Source organism: Schistocerca cancellata, chromosome 3 (assembly GCF_023864275.1).
Source record: "Schistocerca cancellata isolate TAMUIC-IGC-003103 chromosome 3, iqSchCanc2.1, whole genome shotgun sequence".
NCBI classification, from domain to species: domain Eukaryota; kingdom Metazoa; phylum Arthropoda; class Insecta; order Orthoptera; family Acrididae; genus Schistocerca; species Schistocerca cancellata.
The window spans coordinates 868,763,159-868,780,387 of record NC_064628.1 but is presented as its reverse complement, the minus strand read 5'-3'; the positions used below and the strand labels follow the sequence as shown (position 1 = coordinate 868,780,387).

The 17,229-nt window shown below is 44.9% G+C and overlaps 1 protein-coding gene across 1 annotated transcript in view; it reads left to right on the top strand.

Moving 5' to 3' along the window:
- Positions 1–17,229, top strand: part of LOC126176621 (15-hydroxyprostaglandin dehydrogenase [NAD(+)]-like) — a 193,159-nt gene that overhangs the window by 51,868 nt on the left and 124,062 nt on the right. Inside the window, exon 6 of the mRNA XM_049923781.1 lies at positions 16,142–16,296. Within this exon, the coding sequence (XP_049779738.1) occupies positions 16,142–16,296 (155 nt within the window). The remainder of the gene's footprint in view (positions 1–16,141; positions 16,297–17,229) is intronic.

Sequence of the window (17,229 nt, the reverse complement as noted above, 5' to 3'; positions counted from 1 at the left end):
TCCACCCTGGCCGCTGTAATATTCTTGGATATTCGTTGGCATGTTTGGTCTAAATGTCACTGCTGGAACCGCGCGGCCGCTACGGTCGCAGGTTCGAACCCTGCCTCGGGCATGGATGTGTGTGATGTCCTTAGGTTAGTTAGGCTTAAATAGTTCTAAGTTCTAGGGGACTGATGACCTTAGAAGTTAAGTCCCATAGTGCTCAGAGCCATTTGAACCATTTTTTTTGTCACTGCTGAGGTGGGTCACACGTTTCAGCCTCAGCCCTCCTGACGTCACCCAGTGTGAGAGGGATTCTGCTACGTGACATGTGACGATGTATCATCATAATCTGGATTCATTTTGGATTATGGCGTGTGGACACATATTTGTAAGATGAATCCGACACTTAGACAATGTAACATGTGATGTACGGAAAATGATGACAGCCATGTACTAGAAAATGACGCAAAGTCGAAATTAGTTATCACACAAATTAAATAAGAAACATTAGTATACAGCCTGTCATGCACCATGTTTTCAGTTATTCAAATTATTTAGAGGCTATGAATCCACACAGAAACAGAATTTCATTGGATAGTTGCATCTATTACCAATCATTTGCCACTTCATTTCTTTCAGCATCCCCGTAACACTCTCCTACGGCTCAAACAAAATTGAGATCATTCGTGCCTGCCCTTCATTGTACACTTTCAATATCCTCTATTACTACTATGCGATATGGGTGCTATACACTTGAGCAATATTCTACGGTGTTTTGCACGAGTGTTTTGCGTTTAATTTCATTAGCAGACCGATTGCATTTCCCTAGTATTCTACCAGTGAAACAAACTCTACCACCCGTTTCACCTACTACTCAATCTACGTGATCCATTTCACATCTCAACAAATTGTATATCCACAAATTTGAATCAGCCGACTGATTGCAATTTTGGCTCGTTGATACAGTATCAACCAATATCTCTGATGACCTTTAATGCTTCTTCACATCTTCTTGGTGTTTCACGGTGGTTGTCGATTTCATGCACCCCTTCTCTAGGGGTAGCGTCTCTGATTAGTAATCAAAATGCCTTCGGTCCCGGGTTCGAACCCCATCACCGCGTAAATCTTGAATAAAAATCATCAGCACTGGCGACCGAAGACTTCCGGACGAAGAAATTACCCTCATTCTGTCAACAGCCCTTTCAAAGAGGGCGGAGGAGCAGACAGAGGTTCAGGGCACTCTGTTACCGTTGCGGTGAGAAACTGCTCCTAAAAGCGGAAGAATCAGCAATGATCAACGGCATGAGGATGCAGAAGGCAATGGAAACCACTGTATTTATACACATAGCGTGTATCCACAGGACATGTGGCCCATAACTGAAAAAAGTATCATGATGCTCTCTCCATTGGCAAAAGCCTCCGGAATAGTCCACCATTCGGGTCTCCGGGAGGGGACTGCCAGGGCGGAGGTGACCATGAGAAAAAGATTGAATAACCAACGAAAAGATAACGTTCTACGACTCAGAGCGTTTAATGTCAGCGTTGTGAACTTGGTAGGGTAGATAGAAAATCTGAAAAGAGAAATGAAAAGGCTCAATCTAGATATAGTAGCTGTTAATGAAGTGAAATGGAAAGAAGACAAGGATTTCTGGTCATATGAATATAGGGTAATATCAACAGCAGTAGAAAATGGTATAACGGGAGTAGGATTCTCATTATGGGTAGGAAACTAGGGCAGAGAGTGTGTTACTGTGAACAGTTCAGTGACAGGGTTTTTATTATCAGAATCGACACTAAACCAACATCCACAACGATAGTTCAGGTATATATGCCGACGTCGCAAGCTGAAGGTGAAGAGGTAGAGAAAATATATGAGGATATTGAACGAAGAATTCAGTACATAAAGGGAGATGAAAATCAAATAACCATGGAGGACTGGAAAGCGGTTCTACGAGAAGGAATGAAAGAAAGGCTTACGGGAGAATATGGGCTTGGTACTAGGAATGAGGCAGGAGAGAGGCTAATTGAGTTCTCCAATAAATGTGAGCCAGTAATACCGAATACTCCGTTAAAGAATAACAAGACGAGGAGGTGCACTGGAAAAGGCCGGGAGATACGGGAAGGTTTCAGTTAGATTACATCATGGTCAAAGATTCTGTTATCTGATACTGCACTGTAAGGCGTACCTAGGAGAAGATATAGACTCAGGTCACAATGTAGTAGTGATGAACAGTAAGCTGAAGTTTAGGTGACTAGTCAGGACGAATCAAGTGAGAAAAAGTGGGATACGGGAGTACTAAGGGATGAAAAGACACTTTTGAAGTTCTCGGAGGCTATAGATACTGCAATAAGGAATAGCTCAGTACGCTGCTCAGTTGAAGAGAAATGGGCATCTCTAATACGAGCTTTCACAGAAGTTGGCAATAAAAACATAGGTACAAAGAAGATAACTGCAAAGAAACCATGGGTAAAAGAAGAAATGCTTCAGACGATCGATGAATGAAAAAAGTACCAAAATGTCCAGGGAAATTCATGAATACAGAAATATAAGTCGCTGAGGAATGAAATAAACAGAAAGTGCAGGCAAAAATGGTTCAAATGGCTCTGAGCACTATGGGACTTAACATCTGTGGTCATCAGTCCCCTAGAACTTAGAACTACTTAAACCTAACTAACCTAAGGACATCACACACATCCATGCCCGAGGCAGGATTCGAACCTGCGACCGTATCAGTCGCACGGTTCCGGACTGCGCGCCTAGAACCGCTAAACCACCGCGGCCGGCAAGTGCAGGGAAGCTAAGACGAAATGACTGCATTAAAAATGTGAAGAAAGCGGGGAAGAAATAATTGTCGGGATGACTGACTCTGACTATCGTCTACACAATTACGAAGGCTGCAAGAACTGACAAGTGCAAGGATTATCGTACAATGAACTTAACAGCTCATGCATCCACAAGTTGATGACAAGAATAACATACAGAAGAATGGAAAAGAAAATTGAAGATGTGTTAGATGACGATCAGTTTGGCTTTAGGAAAGGTAAAGGCACTAGAGAGGCAGTTCTGGCGTTGCTATTGATACTGGAAGCAAGACTAAAGAAAAATCAGGACACGTTCATAGGATTTGTCGACTTGGGGAAAGCGTTCGACAATAATGAATGGTGGAAGATATTCGAAATTCTGAGGAAAATTGGGGTTAGCTATATGGAGAGAAGTATAATATACAACATGTACAAGAACCAAGAGGGAATAATAATAATAGTAGAAGACCAAGAACGAAGTGATCGGATTAAAAAGGGTGTAAGACGGGGATGTAGTCGTTCGCCCCGACTGTTCAATCTGTACATCGAAGAAGCAATGACGAAAATAAAAGAGAGGTTCAGGAGTGGAATTAAAATTCAAGGTGAAAGGATATCACTAATACGATTCGCTGATTACATTGTTCTCCTCGGTGAAAGTGAAGAATAATTACAGGATCTACAGAATAAAATGGTCTAATGAGTACAGAATACGGACAGAGAGTAAATCGAAGAAAGACGAAAGTAATGAGAAGTAGCAGAAATGAAATAAGAAACTTAACATCAGGATTGGTGATCATAATGTAGATGTTGTTACTGTATTCATCTCTTGCTCTCCCTCTACGGTTTTCACCCTCCCCCCCCCCACCCACACACACACACACTTCCCTCGAGTACTAAATTGGTGAACATTTGACACCTCGAAACGTGTCCTATCCACTGATCCCTTCTTTTGGTCAATTTGTGCCACAAATTTCCTTTCTCCCCACTTCTATTCAGTACCTCCTTATTAATTGCTGATCTACCCATCTAATCTTCAACATACTTTTGTAGCATCACATTTCAAAAGCTTCTACTCTCTTCTTGTCTAAACTGTTTCACTTCCATACACTCCAGACAAATCCTTTCAGAAAATAATTCCTAACACTTATATCTATATTCGATGTTAATAAATTTGCCTTCTTCAGAAATGCTTTTCTTGCCATTGGCAGTCTACTTTTTACATCGTCTCTACTTCGGCCATCAGTAGTTAGTTTGCTGCCCAAATAGCAAAACGCACCTAGTGCTTTAAGTGTGTCGTTTCCAAATCTAATTTCCCCAGCATCACCTAACATAGTTCTACTACATTCCACTACTGTTGTTTTGCATTTTTTGCTGTTATTTTATATCCTCCTTTCAAGACATTGTCCATTCCGTTCAACTGCTCTTCGAAGTCCTGTGCTGTTTCTGACAGAATTACAGTGTCATCGACAAACCTAAAAGTTTTTATTTCTTTTCCTTGAACTTTCATTCCTACTCCAAATTTTTCTCTGATTTCCTTCACTGCTTGTTCAGTGTACTGATTCAATAACATCAGGGATAGGGTACAACCATGTCTCACTCCCTTCTCAACCGCTGCTTCCCTTTCATGCCCGTTGGCTGTTATAACGGCCGTTGTAAATAGCCTTTCGCTCCCTTTGTTTTACCCCTGCTGCCTTCAGAACTTCAAAGAGAGTATTCCAGACTACACCATCAAAAGCCTTCGCCAAGTCTACAAATGCGATAAATGTAGGTTTGTCTTTGCTGAACTTAAATTCTAAGATAAGTGGCAGAGTCGGTGTTATTACATTTCTCCGGAATCCAAACTGATCTTCGCCAGTGTCAGCTATTACGGGTTTTTCCATTCTTCTGTACAGGATTCGTGTTAGTACGAGGGCTGTTCAGAAAGTAAGCTCCGATTGATCGCGAAATGGGAACCACAGTGAAAATTAGAAATGTTTTATTTTTAACAGTTGGCTACACCATCCAGCTACTTCTCTACGTAGTTGCCGTTCTGACTAAGACATTTGTCGTAGCGTTGTACCAACTTTCCAATACCCTCATCATAAAAGACAGCCGCCAGTGCTTTCCGCCAATTCTCTACGCTGGCCTACAGCTCGTTTTCTGTGCCAAAATGTTGTATTCATAGCCAGCGGTTCATGTGAACAGAAATGAAACGCAGGGGGAGTCAATTACGGGCTGTATTGTGGGTAGTCAAACATTTCCAATTGAAAACGATGCAGGAGCATCTTCATTGCCCCTTCAGAATGCGGCTGAGAATATTGCCTTGTAGAAGAAACTGCACGACAGTTATGTAATGTTGGCTGCATAGCTTCAGGCGAAATTTCTCACCAGGACCTCGTACTTGGCGGGAGACATTATTCTCTAGACATCTTTACGCGATCACTGTGAGCTCAGAAATGAGAGGAGCGACGTGATGCTATCTAGGGTCATACTAGAGACACTGCCCAACACATCTGTGCAAAGCTTTATCGGATTATCATAGTCGTTTCCATTTCGCGATCAATCGGAGCTTACTTTCTGAACAGCCCTCGTATTTTGCAGCTGTGACTTATTAAACTGATAGTTAGGTAATTTTTATACTTGCCATCAACTTCTTTCATTAGAATTAGAATTATTATATTCTTCTTGAAGTGAGAGGGTATTCCGCTTGTATCGTAACATCTTGCACACTAGATGGAAGAGTTTTGTCATGGGTGGCTCTCTCAAGGCTATCACTAGTTCTGACGGAATATCGTCTACAGCCAGGGCGTTGTTTCGACTTAGGTCTTTCAGCGATCTGTCAATTTCTTCTCATAGTATGACATCTCAATCTCATCTCCATCTACGTCCACTTTCATTTCTATAATATTGCCCCCAAGAACATCCTCCTTGGATAGACCCTCTATATACTCCTTCCACCTTTCAGCTTTCCCTTCTTTGCTTAGGACTGGTTTTCCATCTGAACTCTTGTTATTCAAATAGTTGCTTCTCTTTTCTTCAAAGGGCTCTTTAATTTTCCTGTAGGCGGTATATGTCTTTCCCCTCGATAAATATGCTCTAAATCCTGACATTTGTCCTGTAGCCATTCCTGCTTCCCATTTTTCACTTCCTGTCATTTTGATTTTTTAAACGTTTGTACTCCCTGTCGCCTGATTCGCTTGCTGCATTTCTCTATTTTCTCTTTTCATCAATTAAATTTAATATCTCTTGTGTTATCCAAGGATATACCAGGCCTTGCCTTTTTAACTATCTGATCCTCGGCTGCCTTCACTGTTCATCTCTTGAAGCTACCCATTCGTATTTACTCTATTTCTTTTCCCTGTGCAAGTCAACCGTTGCTCTCTCTGAAATTTTCAGCAACATCTACCCTTTTCCAATTTTTCCAGTTTCAGTCTACAATTCATACCGAAAAATTGTGGTCAGTGTCCACATCTGCCACTGGAAATGCCGTAGAATTTAAAATCTCGTTCCTCAATCTCTGTACTACCGTTATATAATCAGTCTGAACTTTCTCCAGGTCTCTTCCACGCATACAACCTTCTTTTAGGATACTTCAACCAAGTGTCAGCGATTAATAAATTACTCTCTGTGCAAAACTCTACCAGGCGGCTTCCTCTTTTATTCCTTTCCCCCAGACCATATTCACTTACTATTTTTCCTTCACTTCCTTTCCTACTATCGAATTCCAGTCTCCCATCACAACTAATTTATCGTCTCCCTTAACTACCTGAGTAATTTCTTTCATCTCGTCATACGAACTGCATTCAAGTTCTAAGGCCTCCGATTTTTTTTTCTAATTAACTACTCACCCGAAATCGATGAAATTGGCGTTACTTCTCGACGTAATCGCCCTGCACACGTACACATTTTTCACAACGCTGACGCCATGATTTCATGGCAGCGGCGAAGGCTTCTTTAGGAGTCTGTTTTGACCACTGGAAAATCGCTGAGGCAATAGCAGCACGGCTGGTGAATGTACGGCCACGGAGAGTGTCTTTCATTGTTGGAAAAAGCCAAAAGTCACTAGGAGCCAGGTCAGGTGAGTAGGGAGCGTGAGGAATCACTTCAAAGTTGTTATCACGAAGAAACTGTTGCGTAACGTTAGCTCGATGTGCGGGTGCGTTGTCTTGGTGAAACAGCACACGCGCAGCCCTTCCCGGACGTTTTTGTTACAGTGCAGGAAGTAATTTGTTCTTCAAAACATTTTCGTAGGATGCACCTGTTACCGTAGTGCTCTTTGGAACGCAATGGGTAAGGATTACGCCCTCGCTGTCCCAGAACATGGACACCTTCATTTTTTCAGCACTGGCGGTTACCCGAAATTTTGTTGGTAGCGGTGAATCTGTGTGCTTCCATTGAGCTGACTGGCGCTTTGTTTCTGGATTGAAAAATGGCATCCATGTCTCATCCATTGTCACAACCGACGAAAAGCAAGTCCCATTTATGCTGTCGTTGCGCGTCAACATTGCTCGGCAACATGCCACACGGGCAGCCGCGTGGTCGTCCGTCAGCATTCGTGGCACCCACCTGGATGACACTTTTCGTATTTTCAGGTCGTCATGCAGGATTGTGTGCACAGAACCCACAGAAATGCCAACTCTGGAGGCGATCTGTTCAACAGTCATTCGGCGATCCCCCAAAACAATTCTCTCCACTTTCTCGATCATGTCGTCAGACCGGCTTGTGCGAGCCCGAGGTTGTTTCGGTTTGTTGTCACAAGATGTTCTGCCTTCATTAAACTGTCGCACCCAAGAACGCACTTTCGACACATCCATAACTCCATCACCACACGTCTCCTTCAACTGTCGATGAATTTAAATTGATTTCACACCACGCAAATTCAGAAAACGAATGATTGCACGCTGTTCAAGTAAGGAAAACGTCGCCATTTTAAGTATTTAAAACAGTTCTCATTCTCGCCGCAGGCGGTAAAATTCCATCAGCCGTACGGTGCTGCCATCTCTGGGACGTATTGACAATGAACACAGCCACATTTTAAAACAATGCGCATGTTTCTATCTCTTTCCAGTCTGGAGAAAAAAATTCGGAGGCCTTAGTACTTGAATGCACCTCGTACAGTTACTTCAATCTCATCATCATCTGCGGAGCTAGTTGGCATATAAACGTGGAGTACTGTCGTGGGTATAGGCTTCCTGTCTATCTTGGCTACAATAATGCGTTCACTATGTTGTTCATAGTAGCTTACCCGCATTCCTGTTTGATGAATTTAAAGAATTCTATTAAGTTAAAGAAGTTAAAGAATTCTGCTACTTAGGCAGCGAAATAACCCACGACAGACGGAGGAAGAAGACATAAGAAGCAGACTAGCACTGGTAGAAAGAGCATTCCTGGAAAGGGAAATCTACTAGTGTAGGCCTTACTTGTATGGCAGCGAAACATGGGCTGTGATAGAACCGGAACAGAAGAAAATAGAAACATTTGAGATGTGGTGCTAAAGACGAATGTTGAAAATTACGTGGACTGATAAGGTAAGGAATGAGGAGGTTCAGCGTAGAATCGGAGCGGGAAGGAATGTATGGAAGACACTGACAAGGAGAAGGGACAGGATGCTAAGACATCTGTTAAAACATCAGGGAATAACTTCCGTGGTGCCAGAGGGAGCTGAGAGAGCAAAATCTGTAGAGGAAGACAAAAATTGGAGAACATCGAGCGAATAATTCAGGACGTAGCTTGCCAATGCTACTTTGAGATGATGAGACTGGCACAGGAGAGGATTTCGTGACGGGTCGCATTATGTCAGTCAGAAGACTGATGACGAAAAGAAGGTTTCATGAGCTGGCCAAGACACATCTCAACGGAAGCTGTCTTCTAGCTCAGACTAGTGGGACAGGTGTACTTGAACACCTACCCATTTCGCTGTATTAAAATTCGTAGTTTCGTTTGTGGTACCGATTCATCCGCCTGTTTCCGACCTACGCGTCGTTTCAGTAAAGCAGAAATTCCAGTAGATTGAAATACAACGTCTTGTCACAAAATAACCAAAAAGTTTCCTTTGAAGGGCTGCTGCAGCGCGTATGCAACGTATCGCGACTGCGATGTAGGTAAGGAATTAGTGTGGCATTCGCGTCCTTCCGTCGTGGGTGCAGTAAAGGCGGTAAATTGAACTACGTTGACGTTATTAGCAAATGCGTCCAAACAGGACCAACGGGCTGTTATCCTTTTCTTGGTTTCCGAAGGACAAATATCGGTAGACATCCATCGGAAAGTGAACAACATGTATGGGGCAGCATGCCGCTGTGGAACGGTGCGCCAAGTTTCATGCCTCTACATCTACGTGATTACTCAGCTATTCACAACAAAGTGCCTGGCAGAGGGTTCAATGAACCACCTTCATGCTGTCTCTCTACCGTTCCACTCTCGAACGACACACGGGAAAAACGAGCACTTAATTTTTTCCGTGCAAGCCCTGAATTCTCTTATTTTATCGTGATGATCATATCTCTCTATGTAGGTGGGTACCAACAGAATGTTTTCGCAATCGAAGGAGAAAGCTGGTGATTGAATTTTCATGAGAAGCTCCCGTCGCAACGAAAAACGCCTTTGTTTTAATGATTGCAACTCCAATTCACGTATCATGGCTGTGACACTATCTTCTCTATTTCGCGATAATACAAAACGAGCTGCCCTTCTTTTTACTTTTTCGATGTCATCCGTCAGCCCCACCCAACGCGGATCCCACACCGCACAGCAGTACTCCAGAATAGGGCGGACAAGCGTAGTGTAAGCAGACTTTTAGGTAGACCTGTTGCACCTTCTAAGTGTTCTGCCAATGAATCGCAGTCTTTGGTTTGCTCTACCCACAATATTATCTATGTAATCGTTCCAATTTAGGTTATTTGTAATTGTGATCCCTAAGGATTTTGTTGAATTTCCCCATGTCGCAAATGTCGTAATGCGGAAGCTACGGCAACTCAAATGGGAGACACTTGAGTACCTGCCCTATAGTCCTGGCACCCCCTCATGCGATTATCACGCCTCTGGGACCCTAAAAAAGTCCCTGAAGGATCGACTATTCCTGTCGGACGAGGATGTGCACGCGGCAGTACCTGACTCCTCCACATAGCAGGATGCAGGGTTTTACCGGAGTCATATCTTCAACCTGGTGCATCGATAGAATAATTGACCCAATGCTCACGGCGAGTTTGCTTGGTTGGCATACCGATTTTAGGTTGTGCGGCCTTCGGACTGAAACTTTTAGATCGCCCATTATACACTACTGGCCATTAAAATTGCTACACCACGAAGATGACGTACTACATACGCGAAATTTAACAGACGGGAAGAAGATGCTGTGATATGCAAATGATTAGCTTTTCAGAGCATTCACACAAGGTTGGCGCCGGTGGCAACACCTACAATGTGCTGATATGAGGAAATTTTCTAACCGATTTCTCATACACGAACAGCAGTTGACCGGCGTTGCCTGGTGAAACGTTTTTGTGATGCCTCGTGTAAGGAAGAGAAACGCGTACCATCACGTTTCCGACTTTGATAAAGGTTGGATTGTAGTCTATCGCGATTGCGGTTTATCGTATCGCGACATTGCTGCTCGCATTGGTCGAGATCCAATGACTGTCAGCAGAGTTTGGAATCAGTGGGCTCAGGGGAGTAATACGGAAATTCGTGCTGGATCCCAACGGCCTCGTATCACTAGCAGTCTAGATGACACGCATCTTATCCGCATGGCTGTAACGGATCGTGCAGCCACGTCTCGATCCCTGAGTCAACAGATGGGGACGTTTGCAAGACAACAATCATCTGCACGAACAGTTCGACGACGTTTGCAGCAGCAAGGACTATCAGCTCGGAGACCGTGGCTGCGGTTACTCTTGACGCTGTCTCACAGACAGGAGCGCGTGAGATGATGTACTCAACGACGAACCTGTGCCCACGAATGGGAAAACGTCATTTTTTCGGATGAATCCAGGTTCTGTTTACAGCATCATGAAGGTCGCATCCGTGTTTGGCGACATCGCGGTGAACGCACATTGGAAGCGTGTATTCGTCATCGCCGTACTGGCGTATCAGCCGGCGTGATGGTATGGGGTGCCATTGGTTACACGTCTCGGTCACCTCTTGTTCGCATTGACAGCACTTTGAACAGTGGAAGTTACATTTCAGATGTATTACGACCCGTGGCTCTACCCTTCATTCGATCTACATCTACATCTACATCTACATCCATACTCCGCAAGCCACCTGACAGTGTGTGGCGGAGGGGATCCCTGCAAAACCCTACATTTCAGCAGGATAATGCACGACCGCATGTTGCAGGTCCTGTACGGGCCTTTCTGGATACAGAAAATGCTCGACTGGTGCCCTCGCCAACTGAAAAAGTCTGGTCAATGGTGGCCGAGCAACTGGCTCGTCACAATACGCCATACGCCAATCACTATTCTTGATGAAATGTGGTATTGTGTTGAAGCTGCATGTGCAGCTGTACCTGTACACGCCATCCAAGCTCTGTTTGACTCAATGCCCAGGCGTATCGAGGCCGTTATTATGGCCAGAGGTGGTTGTTCTGGGTACTGATTTCTCAGGATCTATGCAGCCAAATTGCATGAAAATGTAATCACATGTCAGTTCTAGTATAATATATTTGTCCAATGAATACCCGTTTATCATCTGCATTTCTTCTGGGTGTAGCAATTTTAATGGCAAGTAGTGTACTATCATCCCTGGAATTAATTGACATTGGAGCCTTTGGATACCACGTTTCTTTATTTGTGAAGTGCAAAATTTTACATTTACGAACATTTTATGCTAGTAGGCATTTTTTGTACCGCATTGGAATCTTATGAAGATCTGAAAGTATATTTGTGCAGCTGTTTTCAGTCTGTACTTCATTATAGATAGTTGCAAAGATGGTTCAAATGCCTCTAAGCACTACGGGACTTAATAACTGAGGTCCCCTAGATTTAGAACTACTTAAAGCTAACTAACCTAAGGATATCACACACATCCATGCCCACGGCAGGATTCGAACCTCCGACCGTAGTAGCAGCGCGGTTCAGGAGTGAAGCGCCTACAACCGCTCGGCCACAGCGTCCGGCAGATAGTTGCACCACCGGCGAATAGTTCAAATGGTTCAAATGGCTCTGAGCACTATGGGACAACATCTGAGGTCATCAGTCCCCTAGAACTTAGAACTACTTAAACCTAACTAACCTAAGGACATCACACACATCCGTGCCCGAGGCAGGATTCGAACCTGAGACCCTAGCGGTCGAGCGCCGTCGAATAGTCTGAGGGTATTATTAATACTGTGTGTAATGTCATTAACATAAAGTACGAAAAGCTAGGGTCACAACGCACTTCCCAGGGACACGCCCGAAGCTGTTTCCGCGTATGTCGATAACTGTCTCTCCAAAATAAGGTGCTGTTTCCCACCAGAAATCCTCAATCCAGTCACAAATCTCACTTCATTATCCATATGGCTGTGCTTTCGATAAGCATATGTGTCGTACTGAGTCAAATCCATTTTGGGAATCAAGTAACACAACATAAATGTGACTCACTTGGTCAGTAGCGTGTTGGGTTTCACGTGACCAATACTTTCGTAATCCATGCTGCTTTGCGTGGGGGAGGTGATTCTCTTCGAGATACTTCATTACGTTAGAGTCCAGAATACGTCCTAAGATTCTTCAAAAATGAATGTCAGTGATACTGGATAATAGCTTTGTGTTTCACTTCAGCTGCCGTTCTTGTAGAGAGGCGTGAGCTGCGCTTTCTTCCAGCTACTGAACATAGTTCTTTGTTCGAAGATCTGTGATAGATTAACGTTAAAAGAGGAAACTCAGCCACAAATTCGACATAGAGTATTAAAGCCATCCGAACGGACCATGGAACTTTGCTAAATTTTAGCGATTTCAACTGTTTCTCAACACCACAAACGCTATTATCTATGTTACTAATCTTTGCAGTAGTTCGAGAATTAAATTGGCATTATAACAGTGCATTTTGCATTGTAAAGGAACATTTGAAAGCAGAGTTCAATGTTTCTACTTTTGCTTTTTTAACCTCAGTTTCATTTCCTGTCTAGTCCATGAGTGTCTGGACAGTAATTTTGGTGACATTAATAGTCTTTACATATGACCAAAATTTGTTCTTATTTTGTGAAAGGTAAATTCGTCATTGGAGTTTTCTCGCATTTCGCTCTTGACAGCCAAACGCGTTTCATTCATTATTCCGCTATCTACAGTCTCACGTTTTGTTTTACACCTGTAGTGCGCTAGTGCCTCTTTCTTTCGAAGCTTCTGCACAGTAACTATATATCATGGAGGTATGTCTTATAATCTGTTTTCATGACACTATCCATCCCTTGTCATTGGCAAGCTTCAAAATTTTTGAAACTTCCTGGCAGATTAAAACTGTGTGCCGGACCGAGACTCGAACTCGGGACCTTTGCCTTTCGCAGGCAAGTGCTCTACCATCTGAGCTACCCAAGTACGACTTACGACCCGTCCTCACAGCTGCACTTCCGCTGGCCCTGCAAGGTTCGCAGCAGAGCTTCTGTAAAGTTTGGAAGGTAGGAGACGAGGTACTGGCGGATGTAAAGCTGTGAGGACGGGTCGTGAGTCGTGCTTGGGTAGCTCAGATGGTAGAGCACTTGCCCGCGAAAGGCAAAGGTCCCTAGTTCGAGCCTCGGTCCGGCACAGTTTTAATCTGACAGGAAGTTTGATAAATGGCACCACAATACAGATAAATGGCAATACAGATAAATGACGTAACACGTGAGGACGAAGGATGTCCACAAAGCACTGTTGTGCTGTCAGAGTTCCCTCTATCACTACCAGCATAACTTCTGGTCATTGCTGCTAGCGATTGAGGGAACTCTGACAGCACAACAGTGCATTGTGGACATCCTTCGTCCTCATGTGTTACCTCTAATGCGACTGTATTGTGGCGCCATTTATCAACAGAACAATGCCAAACACAGTACCTATCTCTACAAACTGTGTGCGTGATGTTGAGGTAATGCTGTGGACAGAAAGATCTATAGGTCTGCCCCTCTTCGAAAGATGTGGGATCATCTGGGACGTCAATTCCCGATGGCTGCAAACCCCATGTTGGCAGGAATAACACCACTGTGTCTCTCGAAAACATTGGAAGAATGGAACCACTTCCAAGGTCGCCGCCCTGCTAACCTTCGTTGGTCATTCAGAGTACTACACAACCGTGATTCATCGTCAAACACAATGCAGTGCCATTCATCAATAGTCCATACTTCCCTCTTACAGCACTTCTCCAGATGTAGCTGTTTCTGTTGTTGTGTTAATGGTAGCATGGGGCGGTAATTCCCTGGTCCAGCTGCTGCTTATTTCCTTCCAATTGTGCGGGATGACATAGATTGTTACAGGGAGTCCATTGCTTGTTCTCGTATGGTGTTGAATGGATGGATAGGAAAGGTTCCTCCAGAGGGCCCATGCATAAGTTGCACACCATGGTGCCATGGGTGTACCGATGTCAATACCGCCGATTTGTTTATAGCGTTGGTCTTCAGAAGTGAAATAACGTCACAGGTGTGAAGGGCTTACTACGTGCTTGAAGCACATTAAGACGATCCTCTCTTATGACCGACAGATGTGATCGATCGGATCCTTCATCACCAGACTGCTTGCTGTCACGTTCCAATGCAGTCCAGAATCTGGCAACTACCACTTCCAAATGCACCACATATCTCAATATTGCACGATTCCACAAAACGGCCAAACGAAGACCCACTATGAGGCCCGCATCAAACTGTGTCAGGTGCTGTCAGCGCTGTCTCGTACGAGTACATGGCATCCTTCACAGTGATCACTCAACATGTTCCGGCGTAATGACAAGGGCCTTCACGACCATCAAGAATGGAAGAGCAGAGAGGGCTGCGACACGACGTCAGCCTATAGCACGCTGACGAACCCCTCCCTAGGACGACAATAAGATACACTATTTGATCAAAACTATCTGGACACCTGGCTGAAAATGACATACAAGTTCGTCGCTCCCTCCATTGGTAATGCTGGAATTCAGTATGGTGTTGGCCTACCCTTAGCCTTGATGACAGCTTTCGCTCTCACAGGCATACGTTTAATCAGGAGCTGGAAGGTTTCCTTTTGGAATGGCTGCCCATTGTTCACTGAGTGCTGCACTGAGGACAGATGTCGATGTCGGTCGGTGAGGCCTGGCGCGATGTCGGCGTTCCAAAACATCCCAGCGGTGTTCTGTAGGATTCAGGTCAGGACTCTGTGGAGGCCAGTCCATTACAGGGATGTTATTGTCAAGTAGCCACTCCGCCACAGGCCGTGCATTATGAACAAGTGCTCGATCGTGTTGAAGCATGCAATCGCCATCCCCGAACTGCTCTTCAACAGTGGGAAGCAAGAAGGTGCTTAAAACATCAATGGAGGCCTGTGCTGTGATAGTTTCACGCACAACAACATCGGGTGCAAGCCACCTCGATGAAAATCACGACCACACCGTAACGCCACCGCTTCCGAATTTTACTGTTGGCACTACACACGCTGGCAGATGAGGTTCACCGGGCCTTCACCATACGCACACCCTGCCATCCGATCGCCATCTTGTGTACCGTGATTCGTCACTCCACACAACGTTTTTCCACTGTTCAACCGTCCAATGTTTACGCCTCTTGCACCACGCGAGGCGTCGTTTGGCATTTACTGGCGTCATGTGTGGCTTATGTGCAACAGCTCGACCATGAAATCCAAGTTTTCTCACCTTCCGCCTAACTGTCGTAGTACTTGCAGTGGATCTTGATGCAGTTTGGAATTCCTGTGTGATGATCGGGGTAGATGTCTGCCTATTACCCGTTACAACCTTCTTCAACTGTCGGCGGTCTCCGTCAGTCAACAAACGAGTCGGACTTTAGGCTCTTGTGCTGTACGTTGCCACTTCACTATCACATCGGAAACAGTGGACCCAGGGATGTTTATGGGTGTGGAAATCTCGCGTACAGATGTACGTCACAAGTGACACCAAATCATCTGACCACGTTCGAAGTCTGTGATTTCCTCGGAGCGCCCCATTCTGCTCTCTCACGATGTCTAATGACTACTGACGTCGCTGATACGGAGTACCTGGCAGTAGATGGCAGCACAAAACACCTAACATGAAAAACATATTTTTTGGTGGTGTCAGGATACTTTTGATCACATAGTGTACATTGACGTCCCACCATGTTTTTCGTGAGTTTATTTTTTCCTTACAGGTGGTGTATAGTCTGGTTTCCGGATATCGTTTCGCTTACTCCACCTAACAAACTCCCTCACATGGTGCCAAATTGTCCATACTCAGTTGCACTGGTGTATTGCAGGCAGCAGAGCACACGGAGAAGACAGGTGTGACGGTGGTGGCGGTGTGCCCCGGGCCCTGTGATACGCCGCTGCTGGAGAACATGGGCAGGTACTTGCCCGAGGCCTGGCAGGCGGAGCAGTTCTACTCCCTGGTCCAGCAGTTCGGAGTCTCCAGGTGAGCAGCCTCTTCTCTGTTCTCCTTGCCCCATCCAGAGGGTACGGCCAGGGAGTACAGAGGGCTCAAGTTATACTCACCGGCGCGTGCCACTACGCCACTCTTCCCGCATCAAACGTGAGTTTTTACGCTGACGAATGGTAGACGGAACATCTCGGAAGGTAGTTTGTTACTCAGTGATCGAGAACGATTGCCACGATCGCCAGTGGGAAAGACGTAGCCAGCTTCTGTATAGACAGGTCTTGTCTCTTACGAATGCGATGCTTTGTTGCCTTGGTGGATGACATCTTCGACCACTGGTTTCCATCTGCAGTTTATTTTTCTCCTGTATGCCGAGAAACGCTGGAAGTTGTACAGGCTTCCAGGAGAAAAATAAACTGCAGATGGAAACCTGTGTCCAAAATGGTGATCCACAGAGGCAACAGAGCATCTCATTCACAGGAGACAAGGCCTGTCATCGCAGCAACTAACTTCATCTCCTCCACTGGCGGTGGTGGCAATCAGTCGTGATCACCGAAAAACAAACAATATTGCGAGACGTTCTGCCTGCAAAGTCTCTTTTGCTGCCGAAGGGGTGACCTACAGTCAGGGGTCGGCGCCTATAACTTCGAAGCTCTGTAGTGTTGTTGGATGACGTTCCCAGACACGGGTTCCTATTCTCGATTTGTTCCTCATGACACCTTCTACAGCCATTCGAAGTTTTACGCAAAATGTCTGGGACGACCTGTATTTGTTCAGCACACAGTACAAACTATGCAACAATCAGGCATTTCGTGAGTCACAGATTCATCATCTGGCCGTCCATTTTTAATCATCAGGCAGAAGAATTTGAAGATGCAAAGTAGCAGTCACGGAATTTAGTGACGTGGACAAAAAGTGCCCACCTATCCTGCCCAGTGAATTTACCTGTGCACCTCCTTCTTGTCTGTTCTG